The sequence below is a fragment of the Pelmatolapia mariae genome, linkage group LG6 (genome assembly GCF_036321145.2).
Source record: "Pelmatolapia mariae isolate MD_Pm_ZW linkage group LG6, Pm_UMD_F_2, whole genome shotgun sequence".
Taxonomy (NCBI): Eukaryota; Metazoa; Chordata; class Actinopteri; order Cichliformes; family Cichlidae; genus Pelmatolapia; species Pelmatolapia mariae.
Window position 1 is genome coordinate 509,800 of NC_086232.1, and position 24,768 is coordinate 534,567.

Sequence of the window (24,768 nt, forward strand, 5' to 3'; positions counted from 1 at the left end):
GGCAAAAATAATAACAAAAATGAGAAGGAAAGAAAAACTACAAAGACAGGAAACATGACAACAAAACACTGAAGATGGAAATGGAGATCAAATAAAGAAAAACACAAAGATGTAGAAAAATTATCAAGGGAAAAAAGAAAAAAAGACTTTTGGTACATTTTATAACAAAATACACACAACTCACGTTTCATCAGTGCATCTATTGTGAGTCAGGGCTCCCCTGAGCTAGCATCCTCAGACACAGCTAAGCTGCTGTCTGACACTTTGGGAAAAGAGCCTTTATTGGACAGACACAGTGAAGACAGACAGGAAGGCAGGGACACAGAGAGGGAAGTGGCTCGGACTCCAACCCAGTGAGCTAAAAATGGGTTTATTCAACGGTTTAACTAAAGCATTGAGATCAGCTGGCTGACATGGTCACTACACCATATCTGGAGAAACTCGAGTAGCTTTTACAGGATGTGTTACACTGAGGTATTCACCAATCAGTTTCACAGCATTCAGCTGGATCTGAGCAGACAGTCCAACCCTGTACACTTCAAAATGAATGGTAAACAGACTGATTCTTATATAACGCTTTTCTACTCTCCCGGAGTACTCAAAGTGCTCTATACAACATGCCACATTCACCCAATCACACTCTAAACTGAGTGCTTTCTAACTACATTCACACACATTCAATGGATGCATCGGGGAGCAACTTGGGGTTAGTATCTTGCCCGAGGATACTTGGTGGAGCCAGGGATTGAACCACCAACTTTCCGATCAGTAGGCGACCTGCCCTACCTCCTGAGCTACAGCCACCCATGAATGCTACTTGGACCAGTAGTCACACAATCATTCATGAACACCAGTAACCCAGTTTCACTGGCAGCAGTATCCACAATAAGTGTTGAACACATCACCAACTAAACGGATGTGTAGAAGTGCTGCTGCATGAAATTTTCAACAAATGTCGACAACAACTAATTAAATCCACACATGCAAAGAAATCAAACCATAGATGTCCATAAATGATGAAATGACACAGGGACACAGTACTGAACACATGAAGAAAGGGAGCTGCAAACAGGCGCCAGCTGAACCCGATCAGTAATCAGAAAGCAACACTCAGTGCAGATATCAGCTGGTTCAGTCACAACTGTTGGCCTATAAAAAGGTGTGTCATTACCAAAGTGTCACACAAGAAACGATGGTCAGACCACGGAGCTCTCTCAAGAACTTCACAGCCTTATTGTTGCAAACATACTGATGGCATCGCTTACAGAAGAATTTCTAAACTGCGAGCACTGCTGGAGACCAGAACATCAGCTCCCCATAAACTGACCTCGACCAGCTGCTGCCCTCAGGATTTCAGACAGAGTGAAAAGAATTACTGAGAGTTGTCCGAGGGGCCGACATGTGGAGAGCTACAGAAAGGCTTAGGACCAGCAGGTGCATCAGTGCACTCAACCACCCTGACCTGCATGCTTACCACGCAGGACTCCATAGCTGCAGACAAAGTGTGTTTTATGTTTGCTGAAGAACATTTAGATGAGCCTGTGAATCAAAGTCTCTGGATCCAATAACATACCGCATATTTGGAGCACACAGAGGAAATGAAATAAAGAAGAATGACTGAGGTTAGCGGTCACTGTTCACCATATAGAGCGAGGTGCGCTGTCTGCTGGCCAAGTAAGCTCCTCCCCCTTCTTCTCCTCCTGCAGATGAGCACACCTTCTTCACCCTGAAGAACAGCACCGGACACCTGAAGACGTTCAGAGGACACATTTTTCACTGAACAGTCACAGAGTGATGCAGTGCATTAGCTACGTCAGTCTGAGGTCAGTAAACAGTTTCTGGTCTCTGGTGCCTCCAAAGAACACACAGCATCCTCCACTGCACCAAAGAATAAAACTGTTAAATGTGGATTTTTAAATATTAGTTTTCTCTCTTCTGAGCTTTGTTGATTTCCTCTTACAGAAATCTGATGATTATGATGGCCTAAATGAATCCACACCGTGGAGTCACATTAACTGTCTGGGTCTTTGGTTGCTTAATAAGCTGTAGTGGGAGATTGCAGCCACTCCTGCTCCTCAGCCTGTGTGTCGACGAGAATTCAGAATTCATTTGAATTCATCTGATTTCTCAGGATTTTTCGGCCTATTGTTTAGAGCTCAGCTCATACAAAATGGTTATTGTGGATGATTTAAACATTAATTTAGAAACTTACAGCCTCAAAGTGGTTTTTGATCTATTAGGCTCAATTTGCTTCTCTCTAAATGTAAATGAACCCACCCACCAATGTTGTTCTGACATTTAACAGTATTCTCTGAGAAACCTCGTCTGATATTTCATTTATTAAAATGTTTGAATTATTTTTCAAAAGTTTTTATCTTGAACAAAACAAGTGCTCCTAAGAAACACCAATCTGATTTAGGTAATGAGCACAAAGACTTATGTTATTAACCAGCAATAAGCAGCACCTGTGGATCCCCTCAGAGTGGGCCTTGAGCAGGTCTGGATGGTTTCCAGCTGGAACAGTCAGAACATCTCCTGGTGACACCAGCCTGAAACGAGCCCAGACAAACTGCTGGGGTAAAACAGTGCTGCTTTCTTTCTACATGTTAAGGACACTGTTTGGATGCATCAGTCAACCTGGGCGTGCAGAAATGTTGAGCCAGCAGGTTGTCATAGCAGCCCAGGTTGTTGTAGAGCGGAGAGGTGACCGGCTGGATGTGGAGCTCGCTGGCATACGGTGGAGAAGCCGAGCGGCAGAACGTGTCAGAGCGACAACCACCGGGTTGTGGAGGAGGGGGGTCCCACCTCTGAGACCAGACGAGAGACAGAAACAAAAACAAACAAACACTGAAGATTTGCTGATGGGATGAAACCTTTTTTTTTTTTTTTTTTTTTTTTTTTTGCTTCACAGCGAGAAGGTCCCGGGTTCAAATTCAGGATATTTATGGTGTGAAGTGTACAACCCTGGATAACTTTAAGAAGAAGGAAGGATCAAAATCATTTAACTGATCAAATATGAGTCTTCAACAAATATAAAATGCCTGGTGGTGACAGCTTTTTCCTATTACACTGACACTTTATTTGAATGAATTTGGAATCCTGGAATAGAATCAACTCTTCCAGATTAACGGATCATCAGACAATATATATACATACATACATACATACTATACAAAAAGAGCGACCTTCAAAGTTCAGACGACTGGTGAACATTGTGCAGTCTATCAGACAGCTGATTCCTCTGTGAGCACCCGCTGAGCGCTAAAAATTTAAAGTCATTTAAAAACCTGATATTTGAATGTATCTGAAGAAACAGACTTGCTCACAGCTGTGCAGTAATTTCTTTATCCGACTCTGCTGGTGGCTGTGCTTATAGTTTTCCAAACACATGTTTCCAAGTTGAACATACTGTTTGTGGCCCATGTCTGGTAAGGATGAGCAAAAGGTTAATGACAGGAAGCAAACCCTGATTGGTTCATACTCTTACCTACTTTTTTTTTAAAGTGCGGACCAATTCGAGAACAACGGGCCCGCGGGCACAGACGTGTTACGACAACCAAGAATAAAACTGATTTACTGGGAGTTACCGTGCACTTACTCTGAAAGTCAGCCTGGCTCTCTCAGTCTTGGATTAGTGTATGGGCTTACTGTTTAGGTGTTGTGGTTCCTGACATGATTTAACTACCTCCTCACAGCAATGCACTCCTTGGCTGCAGCTGGTGACATTTCTTCTGCTCTGAAGACTCGCTGTGAGCTGGTGAGCTACTCTACATTCAACTAGTTTGCTCATGGAGGCTACAGAGCAGAACAAGGACGACTGCCACCAGGTGCAGTCCACCCACAGCACAAAACGCCCACTGTGCAGATGGCTAGCTAATCTGTTATCTGGTTACAGTTGCTTGTTTATTGAAGTGTTTGCAGAGTGTGTTGAAGCACCTTCATCCTGAGCATAAAGCTGTTTACAGGGATCACTTCTCCTTCAGTCATGTTGAACCACAGAGTAGGTGATATGAGGCCCAGGTTGTCATGGCTCTGTAGTTCTGGACTTGGTGGCAGATCCATCACCACCACAGAGACCAGCCTCTCTCTGCAGATGCCCCCCGTGACATCGCCCTCTCCTGTGGGTCCTCTGGATTCGCCGAGCTTCGACAGCCTTACCCACTCCTGGTTGAAAAGCCCCAGTCTGAGAAGCAGCTGTTTGGTCACAAACACACAGCTGTCCAGGTCCACGGCTACCCCGTATTGTTCTTTGAGCTCGAGCCATCGCTGGGTGTCCATTACCCGAACTTCCACTCTGCATAGCAGTGGACACGGGACACCTGGGAACCCAGAATCCAGTACGCTCCTGTTATCAAGCAGACATGGGCCAGCACCAAGGCCATCAGCGTAATGAGCAAAGTCTGACACACAGAGTCTGAGTGGCCTGCAGGGTGGGGGGGTGACTGAATCCCAGCAATCTGTCAGAACCAGAGAGGTATCAGCTGTGATCCTCCCCTGTTTTACAGGACTGCACTCCAGCACCAGCAGCTCCAACAGCTGATGCTGCACCATGAACAGAAAACAGAAGCAAATCAGTCTGTATTCTCATTTCTCTATCATATCTTTATTTTGGAGCTGTAACAAGAAGCTGCTCAGTGGAAAATGATTCACTGCGATTATTAGAATCAGTGAATCACTGAATTTAGAGCTTTGAACAAAACAAATAACATGTGTTTAAGTACTCAATCAGTCCTGCTCTTTGTCTTCAGCTGCCACATAAACATCAGACTATCAAAGATCCAAATGAGAGCATTGTGTTTAAAATATTAAAGGGCGGGCGAGATGGTCTCAAAATGATTTCACCATAATTCTAACATTTACAAGTGTAAGTAAATAAAGGGCCTTTTCCATCATCTGCTTACTAATGTGACGTGTGAATCTAAGGCAACAAGCATCACAACATGAGTCAAATATAAGTAAAACAGGTCAGGCTAACCTGCACTGTGGAAGTAACATAAACAGGATTTGGCACTTTTGTTGCTAGTTAAAACAAACATTATCAGTTGAAAACAGAAATGATGTTTACAGCATTTCTTCACGGTGGGATTCTAAATCAGTGTGGGGACAATCTGACTCTGAACATCACCTGTCCTGGGTCTTCTCCCAGGATTGTATGTCGGGGGAGCAGCAGCGGGTCTCCTTGCCGAGCCAGCAGCCAATGTCCCGGGCGGCAGAGTTCCAGCAACCTGTCGGTGAACTGCTCCGATCCAGCCAGGCGGAGGCTCTGCCTGCTGCGGGCTCCAACTACGACTCTGTCCAGGCTGACGGGCTCCACAGCTCGGACGGTTCCGGTACCTCTGAACTGCAGGAGCCCGTGGTGCCGCAGGAAGAGCCGGCTGGTAAAGAGCCGAACCCGTGGCGCTGACTCGGTGTTGGCTGTAGGACAGGTCACTCCGTCGGCCGTCTCTTCCTCGGTAGTTTGGTGAACACGCAGTAAAATACCCGTCCTGCCGGAGTTTTGAGGCCCCTGAGGCGTGAAGAGGACGGTCGGCGGATCCGTGTCATTTAGGAAGACAAGGTCCAAGTGTGGTTTTAACATCAAAACATCCAGAGGACTGAGGTGAGACGGGAAAGTCTCCAAATAACTCACCTCAACCTGAACCGCCATAACTAATCTTCTTCGTTCCCTCTGCTTCTTCTTCGTTCCCTCTTAATACTGCCACCAAGCGGACGAGTAGAGGAACTACAAGAGAACCTGAGGACGAGCTCGATGCTCGGGTTTTCCTTTCTTTTCATTACATCTAACGATATACTGCCCAGTGTTGGGCAAGTTACTTACTTAAAGTAATTAATTATAGTTACTAGTTACTTCTTCAAAAAAAGTAACTGAGTTAGTAACTGAGTTACAAGATTCTAAAAGTAATTTTTTAATAACCATTTCAAACTATTTACAGAACAATCAGCTGTTCTTCAATAAGATGCCACACAAATTATTTGTGCCACTCCAAAAAAATAATTTCTGTCCACTATAAAGGAGAACATCACAGCCTGACACCTGCAGGTCTGACAGCAGCAGGTGTATCACTCCTGTTTCTACCTGGAGACAGCAGTCGCCTCATTGTTCTGACACACAACACAAAACTATCCACAACACTACACACTAACTACACAAGACAACACATGAACTACACACTCCAAACACGTTAAACGTCACAAATCTCTCACATCTCAAAACTCTCTCTCTCTCTCTCTCTCTCTCTCGCCGTCACTCCTAAATCTTCCCCCTCTTCCTAAACAACCAACGGGCTGATTTTGGTTTGATTTTTTTTGTTTGCTCATAAGCAGAGAGTGCTTGCTGTGCTGTCCTTAGACAGTAAACATGAAACTATTGAGGAAAAACACGTGTATATATTGTTTATCATGACTCTGGTTTTACGTGGCCTATCAACACAATTTAAAAACTGTCACCTTGTTGCTTTGTCATCTTGAAGTGGTCGTGTGATTGGCTTACCACGACTACTTTATTCTTCCTCAGTCAAACAGCAGCACTCATGCCATTGTTTTGCCCCCTTAGCTCCAGGAGTTGTGCCGTTATTCCCATCACTGATATTGCCTACCAGGAATTTACATTACACTGAAAAGATAATTGGATTTCCTTTTTATGATTTTATGATTATTTGTCAATTAGTTATGTGAAAATGTAAATACGTGTCAAACTGTAAGAAATTCTTGTGGGTAAAAGTACATGAATATTATCAGCACAATGTTCATGGAGGGGTACTGCAGAACACACCGTGACTGACTCGCAATACCGTGGTGTGTGTGCTTCTCAAGGTTTAAATACTTCATATAAAGATCGTTTAGCTCAGTGGTGTCACCAGACAAATCTGGCAAAATGGAGAAAACCCCAGCAGCTGTTTTGGCAACAATGGGAAGGAAAAACTCCCTTTTATCAGGAAGAAACTGTGCATTAATTCAACCAATTTAATATTGTTTAATGGGCCAAGGTTATCATCACTGTTTAATCTTAATGACCTTACACAGGAGCATTGACAATCGTCTGTTAGTGTATTTAGTTTGGAAATTTAGGGTTTTTTTCTCCCAATCCTTTTTCTGTTTATAGCTTTTTCACAAAAAGAAATGATTCTTATTCTTTAAACAGAAAGAAGAGCACAGAACAAACTGAAGCACACTGTGCAGCCTGTAACACCGGACACATCCAACTGCAGCTCCACCCGTCCGTCTTGACACCTCTCGCCTTTTCTGCCCGACCTGCTTTAGACTGCAGGCTGTGTCACCGCTCGTGTCCATAACTCTGCACATCTTTGGCCTGTGGGAGGGGTCGTATCCATAGTAACCTTGTTGCTGTGAGGCGAGATTATTGCACGGGTCTGATGAAGTAGTTCCACTTCAGTCACACAGTTATAGTAGTAAAAATCAGGTCATTTATTTCCTCAGCCCATATTATGAAATCTCTGCTATAAGTTAGCTATTTACAAGATCATTCAAGCCCTCCACAAAATTCATCACGATCATCTTTAGAAATGATTATTTACACAGTACAAAACATTGCATACATGATCATCCAAACACCAAAGCCCCTCCCTGCTGCACACAAAACAAAAACATCTTCTTTTTTTTTTTTTTTTTTTTTTTTAACCACAATAATTGTGCATTTTTTACACGTTAATAATCCTACCCCCACCCCCGATTATTACTGAGTCACAGTACTGGTCAGCTACTAAACTCTATATTCCTCATCCAGACTGTTGGTAAGACGGCGAACCACACATCCTTTAGAGTATCCCAGTGTATGCCAGAGAGTAAATGAAGACTGTAAGGAGCAAAGCACTAAAGTTCAGGAGTTCATGCTGGTTTGAAAGCTCAGCACAGAGGAAGGAAACGCTGCCACGGCTTAGGGACACGAATGGGAGGAAATCCTTTTTTCTTTTTTTTTTGCCTTTTCAACATTTTGGTAAATGAAAATAAATTCACCAATTAGCCAAACTGAGCCTGTGCAATCAAAATCACACTTAGGCCAGACGAGGGGTTTGTTTGTGAAGACTCCAATAAAACCAAATCAAAGCAAACACAACAGCAGCGAGTCACCACGTCCAAATATTCTTCAAAAATGTGCCGCTTGTTGCTCTTTTCCTCAGTTAAACCGAGGACCTTCTTCATCCTGGTCTTTTTTCAGCAGCAGACTAAAAACCACACCCATGATGATGATGATGATGATGATGATGATGATGATGATGATGATGATGATGATGATGATGATGATGCGACTGAAGTCTAAACTCTTTGGTAAGCGAGCTCATCAGTTTGGCCAAGGGCTAAACAGACCTAATAATCTTAAGATTTGATGGGATTCATTTCACAAATGCAATGAGAAAATTAGAAAAGACCTGAGAGCCTGAAAGGACAGAGACAGTGTAAACAACCACCAGGGACAGTTTCGTGTTCATCCAGCAGCTCTGGATCAAACTCTTCTTCTGGAGTGTCAGAGCAACCTTCACATTTGGGCCGATGTCAACAGTTAAACCATTTGGGCTTCATTTTGTTGGAGGTACACCAACACCTAGGTGTCAGGTATTTTTCCTTTAAACAGATCGTAGGGACAGATCGCTCTCCCAGAGGTCTTCACACAGCCACGATGTTATTCATCTCCCATTTCTGAGTGGTTTTACTGGTGTCACAGTCTGATACGAACACTTTGTGAAGCAGGTCGGAGCGGTCCAGACATTTTCCTATAAGGAGAACACAGCAGCGAGATTACTGACGGACGCTCACAGGCCACCTACAAAACACACACCAGGGGTGGGGACCTCCACCCCTGGTCTACACACTGGTGCTGTCCACATGCACTGAGGGACGACTGTGGGAAGGCTGCCCTTCAGACTTTAACAATGATTGGTGTGGACACGATTATTACTGCTGTGAGCGTGCAGGGTGTCACACTGCAGGGTAACGAAAAACCAAACCAGAACCAGTAAAGAACCACAACCTTCTGTGCTGGTCTGGTCTACATTCTGCCCAACACTCACACTGCAGGATGTAGACCAGACCAGACCAGAGCAGAGCAGAGCATGGGCAAAACATGAATGGTGTGTGTGTGTGTGTTCCTGTCTAGCTATCTCTGTGAGGACTGAAATCTGCATTCTACTATACTTGTGAGAACCAACAGTCACTTGTGACACACTCACCGGTCCTCACAAGTTTGAAGCCTTTTTGAGGCTCAAAATGTGGTTTTAGTGTCAGGGTTACAGTTAGGTTATGGTTAAGTTTAGGATGAGCATTTGGGCCCCTCCTCCAATTGGAGGCGGGCAGTGCACGGGCCATCCCCCGGTAGGGTGTCTGGGTCCTGGATTGTCCACGGCGTCTGCCATGGCGCACCAGGGTCCAGTCAGAAGTCCATCCAACCATGATGAGTTGGATGGAAGCGAGTTTTTTTATTGTTTTTTTTTTACCAAATGAAAAGAAATTTTTTAACTTAGGATTTTAAATTTTAACTTAAATTTTTAATACGTTTTTAAAGAAATAAAAGAAAGAAAATGAATTGGTTTTGAAAAAAACCTTTTAGTTTTTAAAGAAAAAAGAAAAATTAAATTATAACAGGCCAAATGAATACGAATTTGTGTGCCTATGTGGCGACGTTTCGACCTGTGAAGATCTTCTTCAGGCCTAGGCACACAGTAAAAAAGGAAAGCAGGCTTGCTCTCAGCGATCTGCTCTGTCCGATGGTTTGGAGTGGAAGGAGCAGAGAGTGCCTTCAACTTCTATTTATACCCTCCCACTTAATTAATTAATTAGGTTTAAGACCAGAACGTTAAAATGGTTATGGTTAGGGTTTATCATGTGGGTTGGGGCTTAGTTAAAGAATAGTGTTAGGGCCAGATTAGGGTCAGGGTAGGGGTTAGGCATTCATTTTTAATGGTTAGGGTTAGGGTAAGGGGCTAGGGAAACCATTATGTCAATGAAGATCCTCACTAAGATAGCTGAACGGGCTTGTGTGTGTGTGTGTGTGTGTGTGTGCGCGTGTGTGTGCGTGTGCACTTCTGAGGCTGAAGTAAATGATGCAAACAGCAGCTGACTCCATGTGTGATAAAGGCCAAAGTGCCTTTGGTTAAATGATGAGAACAGATAAGTTACAATGGCAGTGCAGTCTTTACCTGTTGGCACATGAGTGAATCGATGCAGATCCTGCAGACACAGACAGGAAAGGAGAGAAAAAAAAGGCAGTAAATTCAGTTTGTGTCAGATATTTTCTGCCTCCTACATGTTAGTGTGATCTCAGTGCTTCCAGTCTCCACACGCTGCTGAGCAAACATCTAAAGACCAACACTACATTCATCTTCTCTTATGATCTGTGTGTGTCTCACCTTGAAGTACTTCCACTCCATGTGCTGGTTCGTTTCACAGTGTGTGATGATGATAGCAGACTTGTCGCCTCCTATGGTCAGGCACTGATCATACTGCATCAGCTGGTTGGCTTCATTGATGCGGAACAGCTACACAGAGTTCAGGGTGAAAAACCAGAGTCAGGATCTTGGTGTGAGAGACTGGACACCTAACATAAAGCCTGCCTCCATCCTTTCTGTGACACGAGGCAGGAGAGCACGCTCACGGGGAGACAAGGAACCCAAGCAGCCAGCTGTCACTTTAACCCACTGATCACAGTAACACTGGCTCATGTCGTCACACCAGATGAAAACAAAGAGCCACATCACGTGTGACAGTGTTTAATTACCTGGTTTCCACCCATCCTGTGGCACGGGCCCAGCTCTACATTGCCTCCGTTAGTGTGTCCCATGCTGTCGATGCAGTAACTGGTGTCGAAGCCCCGGATCTGCAATCACAGGGACAATGAAGCATGCCGTGTGTGAAACACGTTTATGAGGACCAAATACTGGCAGGCTTGTGGGGACCAACAGCCCTTATGGCAGTGGTGTCCAAACTCCAGGCCTCAGGCCGGTGTCCTGCAGGTTTTAGATGTGTCCTTGATCCATCACAGCTGATTTAAATGGTAAATGGCCTGTATTTATATAGCGCTTTACTAGTCCCTAAGGACCCCAAAGCGCTTTACACATCCAGTCATTCACCCATTCACGCACACATTCACACACTGGTGATGGCAAGCTACGTTGTAGCCACAGCTGCCCTGGGGCGCACTGACAGAGGCGAGGCTGCCGGACACTGGCGCCACCGGTCCCTCTGACCACCACCAGTAGGCAACGGGTGAAGTGTCTTGCCCAAGGACACAACGACCGAGACTGTCCGAGCCGGGGCTCGAACCGGCAACCTTCCGATTACAAGGCGAACTCCCAACTCTTGAGCCACGATCGCCCGATTTAAAGGCTAAATAACCTCCTCAACATGTCCTGAAGTTCTCCAGAGGCCTGGTAATGAACTAATCATGTGATTCAGGTGTGTTGACTGAGGGTGAGATCTAAAACCTGCAGGACACCGGCCTGAGGCCTGGAGTTGGCCAAGCGTGCCTTATGGGGACTAAATGCCCGTCCACACGAGTGGGAAGACAGTTCTGAAACTCAAAATGTGGTTTTAGGGCCACAGACAGGGTTATGCATTCATCTTTCACCCCAACCGGTCGCAGCAGATGGCCGCCCCTCCCTGAGCCTGGTTCTGCCGGAGGTTTCTTCCTGTTAAAAGGGAGTTTTTCCTTCCCACTGTCGCCAAAGTGCTTGCTCATAGGGGGTCATATGATATGATTGTTGGGTTTTTCTCTGTATTTATTATTGTGCGATCTACTGTACAATATAAAGCGCCTTGAGGCGACTTTTGTTGTGATTTGGCGCTATATAAATAAAATTGAATTGAATTGAATTGAATCTTTAATGGTTAGGGTGAGCGGCTAGGGAAAGCATTATGTGAAGTAGATGTCCTCACTATGATATCAAAATGAGAGTGTGTGTGAGCACACCTACCTCCCCCCACTCTACATTTTTAGGAGGAAGTGGGTAGTGCAGTGGAATGTCGTATGCTATTTCCTCCATGAACCACTTGAAACTTTTGCATCGATGTTCCTCCCTGCAACAAGCAAACATGAGATCAGCTGTGTGGTTAGCAGCTGAAGTTGAATTCAGACAGAAAAACGCTTCATCCTCAGGTCACAGACAGTGGATGTTATTTACTGCACACCTGTAACACACACTTTTAAAACATTGACACTACAGTGTGATAAAGGGTGTATGCATAGGCACATCTTTCTGAGCACAGTTGGAGGTCAGTGTTTAACGTTTCCACGGCGATGGAGTGAATTTGTGTCAAAAGCACAACAAACCTTTATGATATGATCGTACCCACTACAATTTACAAAGTGCACAGCCATTTCTGTGCGAGTTGTGACCACTGTGTGCTTCTGGGTTTCCTCTGTGTTCCTTCACATTAAACAGTTTTTTCCCTAAATGAAGACCGACTCGTCGACTGTAAATCATACAATCACACTGCACAGCTGAAGGAATACATGTGGTTTAAAACGCTGCATCCTGGGGAAAGTCAGTCAGTGCTACACTATGTTCTGAGTGGGCATTCACTCAGTAAAAAGGTAGAAGAGCGGTTTTTGTGCACCTGAATCGTTTAAGGTCACTGATGTCTCCGTAGGCCAGAGTGAGAGTTTCAGGGCGGCTGGCGTAGAAGTAGTCCTTATAGTCGTCCCACCAAACCTCCACAACACGAACATAGTTCTGCAAACACAAATGCAACATATGTAGATGAAGTAACATCCATTTCATGACAGAGTGATTGTACAGGTGTAGCGGTGACTGTGGGCAGAATGGCAAAAGCATGCATCTGCTATTGAACCTGGCTCCATGCATGCAGGTGGAGGGCCAAATGGCAGCAACACCTCCTTTCTGTAGACAGAAACTTGGAAATGCAGGACTCTGTGGAAACCTGAAACAGAAGATGTGCACTATACAAGTTTCAATCCATTCACGTTTGTCTGCTTTTACCTTGAGAGTAGGCGAGGATCCAACATGTGCTGGCGGAGGGTTGCCTTGCCATCCCTGAAGTCTGTAGATGTGGCCGACGCGGGAACAGGGCACAAAGAGCAGCTGGCCACCACACTGCCAGATCTGGACCAGCATACAGAGTCACAGTAACCATGATGTCTTTAAAATGTGCAGGGATCCATCAGCCATGAACATAAACTGGACAATTCAAAGTCTACCTTGTAAGATATTTCAAAATTCTCCCCTCCCCATATCTGCAGTCCAGGGTCGTACAGTCCCAGCTCAAAGAAAAAGTCTCTTTCTATAGCAAAGAGACCTCCTGCCATGGCTGGAGACCTGCAGGTATAAAGACACACAGTCCTCAGCCCGAAACAACCTTCCATCTCTTTGTAATCATGTGACTCTACGTGGTCAGTCCCTCTGCTGACGTAATAATGAACAAGTGACAGAGACATGAGTGAAAGACAGCAGGAGGACGAATGAAAATGTGAAGACAGAAAAAAGGAGTGATGGTGCCCCAGTCCGAGCCCAGTTCACACCAGAAGCTCACCCACAGACCCCACAAATATCCCAAAGTCCCACGGCCTTCAGGTCGGGACCCAACCCACCTTAGGCAACGCAGCCTGCCGCCAAGACCACTTAAAGGAAAGAAGGAGTCCTTTCAGACAGACTCAGGGTAAGAGACACCTGAGAGGAAGCTGTGCTACACTGAACACAGAAGAGTGGAGTCAGAACAACAACAAGCTCCTTCCCTCCAGTGGGTGGAAGATAGATGTGTGCAGCGATTCCCCAAAAGCAGACACCTAAACAATGAATCACACTCATGACCGTTACCTCTACACAAGCACTGCTGACATGACTTTAAGATTTTTCTGTTAAGGTGAGGCTGCACTACTCTTACTGTGAGCCCTGTGAGAAATGACCCGGGACACGTCCACATGAGTTAGGAATGACTGTGTGTACCTATATGGCTCAGTCTGAGTTTTTCTCAGTTTATGTTCCCTGGCTCCCAGAGGGATTCTCTTCCACAGCATGCTCCAATCCCAGGCGCCTCTAGCAAAACCATTGCTGTCTCCTCCACCCTGGGGCTCAAAGGTGAACGTCTCGCCGTGGACGGAGTCGATCAGAGGCACCGTACACACCGTTCTGACACAGAGGGCCACGCATACAGCATACGTGGAGAGGAGGGGTGTACATGAAGGGGATAACAGCAGTGGCAGGAAAAACACACAGACAGACACAGGGAAAGGTGCCACGCGGGGCGGGGGTGGGGGGTGGAGACACAAACAGAACAGAGGTCAGTTTTAATGAGCTGGTGTGTTGTGTGTGTACCGGTAAGGCTGGGTGGTGTGTGTTCTCTTGGCCTTCTCTCTCTGGCTAAGCGGTACTCTCTTCCAGAGCAGGCTCCAGTCCCACGCTCCTCTAGCCAGGCCGTCCTCGTCTCCGCCTTGCTGGGGCTCCATACTGTACTCATTACCATCTATATAGTCTATCAGCGGCACTGTGCATACTGTCCTACATACACATAAACACACACAAGCCTTTGGATGTGCCGCTTTTCAATAACAGCGCTGTAAAACCAGAGTAAAGGAGTGTGTGGCTCAGAGTGTAGAAGTGATGCAGCACAGCAGACGATCTAGAGGCGCAGACTGAGCTGCAGTCAGCAGCCGCGGTGCTAAAGTGGGACGATGACGCGTCCTTGGAGCGCCGTCAGACCTTTCTGATACAGAAAACTGATTAAAAAGCATAAAATGTCAAAGGCCTGGTGGAGGGTACGCCCTAACTCACCGAGGCTCCATGAATACAGCTTCAGGTCCTCAGCCACTGATCGGCCATAAGATTAAAACCATCTGTGTCACATTGTTGAGCTATTTTTAACATTAAACAGTTGGATCCATATTATTCTGGACGGTGATGTGTTGGTTTTGAATCAGAGCCATTTTATATCCAGATTATATTATATGTAGATTATATTGCAAAAATGAAAAAGCAGCAGGACACTGACTTACAGACGGCTTCGTGGTTAGCGAGGCCGGTTCGCTCATCTGTCCAAGACACACTACACAGACCTGCAGTTCATCACATTTCATATCTTTTTCTTAATTTAAAAATAAAATCTTAAATTTGACTTTATGATAGTTCAGTCAGTGACTTTTGAGCCTCTAAAATGCGTCTGCTTTGTGTCTTTGTGTGAATCTGCTGCTGCAATAACAAACTCACACAAACACAATTTGTGCAATTTCCCTTTGGGGATTAATAAAGATAGCTGACTAAATCATTCACTGACTCAAAGCCCTCAAAGCTGAAATTCTGCACATCGTGATTTGATTTAACATCAATCACACTGGAGCACAGACGCAACATTACAAATAATGTTGTAATAATAATGTCTGTATATCTGAAGTCACGTCATTGAACTGGACGTGCAAACAGAAAAACTGATGAACTGTCAAATCAGTATTGCTGAAAAACAACAAGCTGCAGGTTAACAGACAGCACAGCTTCACAGCTATGACAGCTGTTATAACATGAGGCTACACTGTCTGTGTGTGTGTGTGTGTGTGTGTGTGTGTGTGTGTGTGTGTGTGTGTGTGTGTGTGTGTGTGTGTGTGTGTGTGTGTGTACTACCTGTCCTTTGAAATGGGAGCGATCAGTGGAGCGTACCAGTTGATCCCGACCTCACAGTGAGCATCCAGGTAGACCAGCACCTTTAAAAAGGAAACCCTTTGAAATGTGATGCTGCTCATCCGAGCCTCTGTCTAAATGTTGCTTAGATCAGTCAGCAACGAGAGCTCCACGCGCCCCACTTACATCCTGAAATATGTACGACAGCAGCTCCGACTGCTGGGTCATGAAATCTGCCGACTCGTGAGAATTCTTCCTTTTCTTGCTCAGAAACATCAGGACCAGTTCATTGCGGCTTGATGTCAACAGCAAAAACACACAACGCCTTCAGTGTGTGTACATGATACAGAGCAAGTTTGCATCTGCAAATCTGGCAGTGCGTTCGGCGTCACATGACACAAAGGAGGGTTAAACTGCAGCCATGTTTAAGGACAAATGAAGTGCCGTGTTTGTATTTGTTGGTAAAATTCTCACAAACACGGTGTCCACTCTTACTGGCTGGCATTACTCGGACCTCCAGTCACACTGTGACAAACCTCAAAGTGGTTTTTCTCCAGCATGTTTAAACTTCACGTTACAAAGACGAGGCCTGCCTCCTGTTATCTGCACAGTTTGAAAATTAGAAACTAAAAATTCTCACTCTGCTGATAAATTAGTGGTGTGTGGTTTCATCCCTGTTAGAGCCAGAACGACTGACCCTCTGCAGCTGTTTGTGGACGCTCCTCTGTACTGTGTTCGTGTCCTCTCTACATGCTTTTCTCCCGCCTGTCAGCTGATCTCCCATCAATTTCAGTGATGGCTTCTCTGTCTGAGTTCTTTTATTCAGCTCGTCGGACTGTCGGTGATGCAGAGGATCACTGACAGGACTGCGGGGTGCCATTTGGCACTTTTACAAATCAGTTATTGACACTTATTTAAAGATGGGAGCCCAGTAACTATGAACTGAGGTTCAAAGTTACCTTTACTTTCCTATTATATGAAATTGGTTCTGCAGTAATAAAGTGTACATACAAAACAAAACACAGTTACATCACATGGAACCAAAATTCATGCGGAAAACTGCAGCAGTGCCAGAACGTAAGAAGCTTCTACAACAGAGCGTCATCAGCTGAGCTGGAACAGAGTTTCCTGTCTGCAGCGGCCGCACGTTGGGATCTCTTCAGAGTCAAAGGAGTTAGCAAAGAAACTGGACTTCTTAAAGTTGCTTGAAGACGTTTCACCTCTCATCCGAGAAGCTTCTTCAGTTCTAAGGTCAAATGGCCGAGAGTCCCAGATTTAAACCCAGTGGGAGTATCCCCCCAAAGAGGGACAAAGGACCCCCTGGTGATCCTCTAATCACATGAGCCAAGGTGTGAAAGCGGGTGTGGGACCTAATCAGCCATGGTTTCGGGTGAGCTCATTGTGAAACCTGGCCCCACCTTGTCGTGTGAATTCCTGAGGTCAGATGGCCCAGGATGTGAGTGGGCATTAAGGCGTCTGGGGAGGGAACTCAAAACTGGATTATAGATGGCAGATAGTTGGTGTCGTAAACCACCGCCTCTGTTCAAAGATGGTCGCTCACAGTGGACATAGGTGGCCTCTTTCACTCCTCTTTCAAACCATCTGTCCTCTCTGTCCAAAATGTGAACATTGGCATCCTCAAAAGAGTGACCTTTATCCTTAAGATGCAGATGGACAGCTGAGTCTTGTCCTGTGGAGGTGGCTCTTCTATGTTGTGCCATGCGCTTGTGAAGTGGCTGTTTGGTCTCTCCAATGTAGAGGTCTGGGCATTCCTCGCTGCACTGTACAGCATACACCACGTTGTTCAGTCTGTGTTTTGGAGTTTTGTCTTTCGGGTGAACCAGTTTCTGTCTGAGTGTGTTGCTGGGTCTGAAGTACACTGGGATGTCGTGCTTGGAGAAAACTCTCCTGAGTTTCTCTGATACACCGGCTACATAGGGGATGACAACGTTGTTGCGTCTGTCTTTCTTATCCTCCGTCGCTGGTGTCTGATCTTCTTTTCTGTGCCTCTTTGCTGACTTTATGAACGCCACTGGGTTTAAATCTGGGACTCTCGGCCATTTGACCTTAGAACTGAAGAAGCTTCTCGGATGAGAGGTGAAACGTCTTCAAGCAACTTTAAGAAGTCCAGACGCTTTTCTTTGCTAACTCCTTTGACTACGATGACCTGGATGACTGAGAACCTTCACAGACACGATCTCTTCAGAGGCGATGTTGTAAGTTTAACACAGAGTACTCTCACACACTGTGTACTTCACTGTATTTATTTTAAATTCAGATCAGTTTGCTAATTAAAAGTCTAAGAGACATCATCAGCATTAGAGAGGAAAAGCAACAGTGACATCACATGGTACCTGTCCTTTGGTGGCCTTCTTGGCTCCAATGCTCCTGGCCTGTATTAATCCTTCCCTCTTCTCATTCCTGAAGAGCTTGACGAGGCCGTTCCACTGCTTGATGTACTCCTCCAGGCGCTCCTTCAGATGGGCTGCAAGTGCATTGGTTAGCCAGCATTAGTACACACGTTTGGACCAATGAGCATTCGATAAAACAGTTTTGGTTTGCTGACAGACGAATGCTGGAGTAAAGACACGAGTTGGTGATGTGTTCCCACATACGTGCTTGCACACAGCACCAGCTGATTGATATGTTCAGTGCCACATGACTGCTAGCAGCTGATCACACAGACGTTTCTATCATAGGTAGGTTTCGTTACATTCCACTAAGAGTTTAGCACTCCAGCCTAGTCAGACAACATTAGCTAACTTAGCTAGCATGAGTCAGCTGTACAGCTTGTCTCCTCTCACACTTTCATTTCTCTCTTTGATGCTCCACAGACTCAGAGCTGAGTGCAGCGTACTGTAGCAAATACACTGACATGTGTCTGTGCCGGTGCTTTATTTCTCTACACAGTCAGGTTGTTAGCCTCTATCTTCTCTGTGCTGCGTTCTGGCTCCACTGGGGTGATTACAGCCGCCCACATCTGAGGAGCGTGCACAGACATGATGGTAACACCATATGACACCTTCCCTCTGACCACAGACTGCAGCAGACAGCACCACGTGAACCAACAGGACGGCCTTTGCAGGTGATCATTAACAGCACTGATGGAAAAAGGAGGCTGTTCACAGTGGAACCAACATGCATCTAAAATAATGTTTTTATTCCTGGAGAGGGGAAACAGACCCACCTTTGTTACTGAAGTCATCTATCAGGACAATCTCAGCCAGGTACCTGCGAGGAGTCCTCTTGATGACACTGTGGACAGTCCTCATCAGCGTTGACCAGCCTTCGTTATGGAAGACTATCACCACGCTGGATGTGAGCAGTCTGTCGTCGTAGTGCCAGTACTTACACCTGCACAGAGGACACGGTGTGCCATGAGAAACCTTGTTGCTGCACAGCGTAGTACAGTCTCGCTGCACCAACGCAACTCCTACACGGTAAAACTTGTTTAAACTGTGCATCGACACTGTGACACAGGCGCCGTCTCACAGTCCGACGCTTCAGCTCTGCATCCATCAGAGCGTGAGTGTGTGAACGTCAGGTTAAAGTTCGAAGGCACAGAGAAAGCATGTGCACAATGTGTGTGTGTGTGAGAATGAGGCTAACGGTGCATTTCACTCCACGGCAGCAGGACCCATACTTATGTTAATGTTCCTTTCACACTGACTCGTACATGCAGAAACAAACACAAGAACATAATTCATCTAATTAGTTTGCAGCCTGTACGAGGATCTGAGTGGAAACATTTATGTTCTCACTTCAACTGAGCGATAAAGTCAGCAGCGTCACCTGAAAAGGCTGTAAGGCAGCACCTGTGTCACTCTACACACTGCCAAAGGTCTCGTGTTAGAAATCAGCCACAGTGATTTGGTCATCACGCCCATTTCTGCACTCAGAACAGAGGATACGGCGTACTTAATGACCTGTCGCTTTTCTGTTTATGAGAAACACATTGTGAACATGTGTCTGCACACTCAGCATGATTCAGTATCATTTCCTGATTGATTAAACATGTTTTTCCCTGAGTGAGGTTACAGGAGGACGATCGGTGTTTCCTGTGGTTATTAAAGTTTATCTCCTGTAATATTAATCAGGTTTATGTGACTGCAGGACAAAAGATGGCAGACATGCATTCAGTGGCAACTGGAAGCAGTACTCACTCGTCGTGGCGTATGTCATTGATTGTTCTGTCCAGTGAGATCATATCACTGGCAACCATGTTGAAGCCAAACTCTTTGATGGAGGCCTGAACCGAGTCTTTGTACTCTGGACCCAGGACAAACGGCTTAGCACCCTCTCCGGGTCCACCGGGGACCCCTGGAGGTTCAGGCTCCTTAGGCTCAAAATTTCCCAGGGTACCTTTCTTCAGGACGGGGCTAGTGTAGGCGTGTGTGTGAGGTCTGAATGTCACATACTGCTGTTGAATCACCTGCTTCTGGTTGGATTGCTCCTTTGAATCCTTGGGAAGGTCGGCCCCTCCTGAACACAAACCAAGAGATGACACAGGACCACAGCATACAAGTGCTAAGAAAATTAGACTTTAAGTCTTTGGCAGGAGAAAACACCAAATTTACCTGAATATTGAAGAAAACCACAGTCAGGGCTCTCAGGGCTGATATTAATTAGCAGTGATTACAGACCAACAAACAATCACTAATGAGGATCATCTTCTGTCAGCTGCTCCACATCAGACTATCTCCCTATCCCAGCATCCCCCTGCATCTCCTCCTTCACTACATCCATGAACTTCCTCTGAGGTCTTCCTCTTTCCCTCCTGCTCCGTCTTCATCACCCTGTGTCCAGAACATCCACCCTCCCTCCTCTGCACATGTACAAACCATCCCAGCCTCTCTGATTGACTCATGTCTAATACAGGAGGTATACACCAATATTGGTGATTTAAATACAGTAATACAGTGGGCTGTCACTTTGACAGTCACCCGCTTCAGCCACAGTCAGGAAAAAACAAAAGTCAGTCCTCACCGTGTTTCAGTCTGATGGAGTCGAGGTCGACCTCCACCCCCTCCACATGAGGCCAGGGCATCACAGGCTTAAACCGCTCTGCAAGGTCACCTTTGGGCAACAAGCTGTCATCCTGCATGATGAAACACAACAGACATGGATATCAAACACATGTGTCCTATACTGAAATACAATGCAGCTCATTTTAAACACATTCACAGAGTTAATGCAGCCAAGACACTCTTAAATCCAGCGATTCTGTCTGCGCGCCATGCTGGTCACAAACACGAGCGAATCAAAACCAAACACATCACAAACAAACAAACTCAAAAGGTTCTACAGAGAAAAGCACATCAATATCATTATTGTCCTGTTCTAGATGTTAAATTCTGATAATCAAACGTGATTCAAACATACGGTTAGTGCACAAGATCATTAATAATGCTGCTCCATTACAGTTACCAGGTCCACCACAAGGGGGGGCTATGCTTCCAAATGTGCAGAGATTTCAGCTCTTCTGTCATGATGTGAACAAATGGATTGTCAGCATTAATGATTAATAATATTGTTTTGTGCTTTATGGAACTGTATTTATATGTTTAATATTCTGATATATCAGAGTGTGTGTGTGTGTGTGTGTGTGTGTTGATTTTAACTGTAGCTTTTCCTTTTGTGTATAGTCCCTGAAACCAAATCAAAAGAAAAAAGAAACACGAACACAGAAATCTATACAAACACAATGAGGTGTGACTCAGTTGACTCTGTGACAGCTGGGTCAGGCTCCAGCATCCCCGGGGCCGAACTGGGATAAGCAGAGGTGACTGGATTAAATACAGCTGCTCACAGGCTCGGTGACTCACCTGCTTCAGCAGGGAACAAAGCTGCTCGTTTAGCACCGTTAACCTAAGATGATGAGAGCCTGTTACTACTTCTTCATGGACTCGCTCAGCCAAATCTGCAGCTCCGCATGTGTAAAACTGACTGAGTGTGAGCAGCTCTCAAACCTCAGCACGCCAAGAAAGAAATAAAAACAAGTTGGTAACAAATGTTTATGAGCATGTGTTGGTCAGCTTGCTTCAGTCTTCTCTCATTCACAGAAGTCAGTCATGGATTTTTGCAGCTTCCCGTCTGTCTAAATTGACAACGCAGAATAAACCCCGCCTCCCCCTTGTTTGATGATCTGGTCTGGTCCAGGTTCAGCCCCTCCAAGCTGATGTTAAACAGCCGAGCAGACGGTGGGGTGGGTTTCAGAAAAAGACACACCGGTGGAAACTAAACTCCTAGTGAAGGAAGCTGCTGGACTTCCTCGGTGTTAGCCAGTTTACCTTATTTCTATTAGACAAATAATGTTTTTGTGTTTAGCCAACACTTAGTGGGTGCAGGCACACTCTTTGTGCATGTGTGTACTAAATCATGTATCTGCCTCACTGCTGCCAGGACACACAAATCAAACCTCAGACTGTCCCACACTCCTGACACTGAACCAGCCCCACTGATATCTGAAGGAGCACAGGAGTTCATTGTTCTTCTATGCACAGTTTATTTAGTAATAATAACACGTTATGGTTATAGCCCACATAAACAGTTTTGCACGCTGCCTGTGACTGCTGCTTTCAGGAAGCTAAATCAGATGAAACCCTGTTAGAGTTGGCCATGAGGGTCCGATCAGCAATGATGACGTGAACCGCTCTGAGGGGTCACGGTTCATGGAGAGAGAGGTTCTCTCACCCTCAGTACAAACCACCAGGTGGCGCACTACCCAGTGTTGAAGGTTGGTGGCAGGCCCAGACGGAGACCGACACACCACAGCAGGTACATGACTACAGGTGGGTTTCATAAGCAGCTCGCGTTAAAAATTAAATATCACCAGTAGCTGCAAACAGCTGTGATTGCTCCGTTGATGCTTCACCAGCAAACCGTGACACAAGCTGGCAGAGAGGCAGCAGTCCTGCCTGAAGCAGCGCAGCATACCGAAGACCATAGCAGGGAGTCTGCCTGTGCTGCCTGTTAGCTGTCTAACATCACACTGTTCAAGAGACTCGGCGTGATGTTGATACCAACAAGAAATTAGCAGAGTTGAATCCATGTTCAGAGAGAGGCACAGCACTCACACAGCCTCTCTGCACCAGGCTGGTGTCTGTCAGCCGTGACAGAAGGATTCATTTACTGCCCTAAAATTGCTAATACACTAATACGCCACTAGTCCAGCATTCAAAAACATACTACAGTAACTGTAAGTATGGATGAATTATCAGCAAAGTATCAAAAAGAACTACTTTTTAGTACTTTGAGCATTTGTGGGGCAAATTCCTGGAAATGGTCCAACCCCCCCATCCATCCACCACCACAGAAACTGTCGTCATATATCAATATACACTAATGTGACAAAAACAACTGGGATACGTCTTTTGACCATATAGCCCAGCCCTGTAGAGGTGACACTATTTCTGTGGCAGCCTCCTTACACCAGATCCAATAAGATAAGATAAGATAACATTTATTAGTCCCACACGTGGGAAATTTGTTTTGTCACAGCAGGAAGTGGACAGTGCAAAAGTTATGAAGCAAAAATTAGAATAAAATAAAATAATAAATACAGTACACAACTGTACAGAATAGAATAAAATAGAATACTATATACACTAGAATAAAATAGAATAAAATATACAATAAGATAAAAATAGAATAACGGTGTGAAACCCTGCACCAGTCCCCTCTACTTATACCTGCCTCCAGCCAAAGAGGCAGATAATGTCCTGAAGACATGACAACAGTGCAGATGGTGCAGCCTGTCTGTCTCCTGTGTTTGACAGCGCTGTAAGACTGGTCAGGGCTTCAGGACACCTGTTCTGGCACAAATAAAGAGGACGTACTGGACACTTGTCCTCTGACAACACCAGCGTGACTGTGCAGAGCGTGGCCTACACCATTAAACAGCTGCAGACACGGGACACGACACGTAAAGGTGTCCCACTGTGGGCTGCGGTGTGCACACAGATCTGCTCCTGTAGTGACAACAGGAAAAGCCTCTGAGGTGTGACTGAGGCACCGGGAGCTGCTGAAGCCTCCATCAAAGTGCCAGAACACGTCCTCGGGACCGGGTCCACGCAATCTCCACACGGGGTGCCCTTTCTTACTTAACCCAAAAAGGATCTGCGTTTCCGGCTGGAATTGAACCAACAACCTCCCGCTGGCCATGACCGTGTGGCTCAGTGGCACACTGGTCATATGTCTACATGCAATCATTTGAATACCTTGCAGAAAAACCGCAATACCGGAACAACTTTTACAACCCACTTCCGCCTTTGACTCCAACATGGTGACATATGCGGATATGAATCCTGGGAGCCACGGTGCTGTTAGCAGCAGCGACTCTACAGGCAGCTGTGCAGCTAGAGTCCAGACCACAGCGTCCGCTGACTGCCCAACACACACACACACACAGTGCAACAGCGTGTGTGTGTGTCATAACTGCTCACACGCTAACACTGATGTGGCTCAGAGTCTGTTGTGTACTCACCCTTTTCTCAAACGGGCTGTCGCTGTTGGCTTTGGGGGTCAGGCTGGACCAGAGCACCAACAGGCCCAGAAACGTGCCGATGACCAGCAGACTCCGCAGAATGAATCCCACTTTGAGCCTCATGTTAGCAGCAGCCGCTACGCTGCGTTAGCTTCAAGTTAGCACGGGAGCTAAGCAGCTAACAGGTCTCTAGCTTGTGCTGAGTGTTGAACAGGCTCCCGCTGACGCAGCGACCTCCGCCTCCACTACACCGACACGCCGTGCCTCTCCATGCTAGGAACAGTTTCTTCTTCTTCGGTTGTTTCTCGGTCGTGTCCGGCTCTCCCGCTCTCTGAGGCGCCTTGTAGATGTAGACGCAGTACCACCACCTGTGGGGCTGTGCTGCTGCACGGGTGACAAGTAATGCTGGTAGGCTGTGGTCTCCACTGCTGTTGGCTCACGCACGGGCTTAAAAGCAGGTATTACTGGGTGTGGAGACAAACAAGAGGTCGGTCCTGTCTGGTTTGTTCGTCATTAGGAGGGATGTGGCTCATTGTCCACGTCATATATAATTGTAAAGAGTGCATCCAAGGGGACAGTAGCCATTGGTAGCATTCACACGGAGTTAATATGAAAGCATTCAGAATAAAGGTACGGGGTGATAATAAGAAGCAATGATTCGGTCTCACCTCTTGGTACCAAGAGCTGAATCACAGGTGTGTACAGGTA

The 24,768-nt window shown here is 45.8% G+C and overlaps 2 protein-coding genes across 5 annotated transcripts in view; both read right to left on the minus strand.

Annotated features, from left to right (window-relative positions):
* The window catches only part of pex6 (peroxisomal biogenesis factor 6), a 28,485-nt gene extending 22,809 nt beyond the window's left edge, over positions 1–5,676 (minus strand). For all 3 annotated transcript variants that reach the window (XM_063475589.1, XM_063475590.1, XM_063475588.1), the window contains exons 1-5: positions 5,126–5,676; positions 3,937–4,542; positions 2,638–2,807; positions 2,466–2,549; positions 1,642–1,747 (exon numbers count right to left, since the gene is read on the minus strand). In XM_063475589.1, the coding sequence (XP_063331659.1) occupies positions 1,642–1,747; positions 2,466–2,549; positions 2,638–2,807; positions 3,937–4,542; positions 5,126–5,647 (1,488 nt within the window). In that variant the 5' untranslated portion in view covers positions 5,648–5,676. The remainder of the gene's footprint in view (positions 1–1,641; positions 1,748–2,465; positions 2,550–2,637; positions 2,808–3,936; positions 4,543–5,125) is intronic.
* A 1,338-nt stretch (positions 5,677–7,014) lies between these two features.
* Positions 7,015–24,568, minus strand: galnt7 (UDP-N-acetyl-alpha-D-galactosamine: polypeptide N-acetylgalactosaminyltransferase 7). 2 transcript variants are annotated; one of them, XM_063475575.1, is made up of 15 exons: positions 24,061–24,568; positions 20,562–20,673; positions 19,739–20,057; positions 18,763–18,929; positions 17,930–18,060; positions 15,579–15,658; positions 13,914–14,096; positions 13,169–13,286; positions 12,951–13,073; positions 12,568–12,683; positions 11,925–12,027; positions 10,730–10,828; positions 10,362–10,490; positions 10,152–10,182; positions 7,015–8,729 (listed from the first exon to the last, which is right to left on the minus strand). In XM_063475575.1, the coding sequence occupies exons 1-15, from the start codon at positions 24,181–24,183 to the stop codon at positions 8,623–8,625; spliced, it is 1,941 nt and encodes a 646-aa protein (XP_063331645.1). In that variant the 5' UTR covers positions 24,184–24,568; the 3' UTR covers positions 7,015–8,622. The 2 variants fall into 2 exon arrangements, with proteins under 2 accessions (XP_063331645.1, XP_063331644.1); XM_063475574.1 differs by lacking the exon at positions 13,914–14,096 and adding an exon at positions 14,283–14,465 and having other exon boundaries at positions 7,017–8,729; positions 24,061–24,566.
* Positions 24,569–24,768: the final 200 nt, after the last annotated feature.

Coding starts and splice junctions, on each gene's coding strand:
- galnt7 (XM_063475575.1), bottom strand. CDS start 24,183: ATGAGGCTCAAAGTGGGATTCATTCTGCGGAGTCTGCTGGTCATCGGC. Junction 15,659..17,929: donor AGAAGGCCACCAAAGGACAG/GTACCATGTGAT, acceptor TCCTTTTTAAAG/GTGCTGGTCTACCTGGATGC. Junction 13,074..13,168: donor ATTTTGAAATATCTTACAAG/GTAGACTTTGAA, acceptor ATGCTGGTCCAG/ATCTGGCAGTGTGGTGGCCA.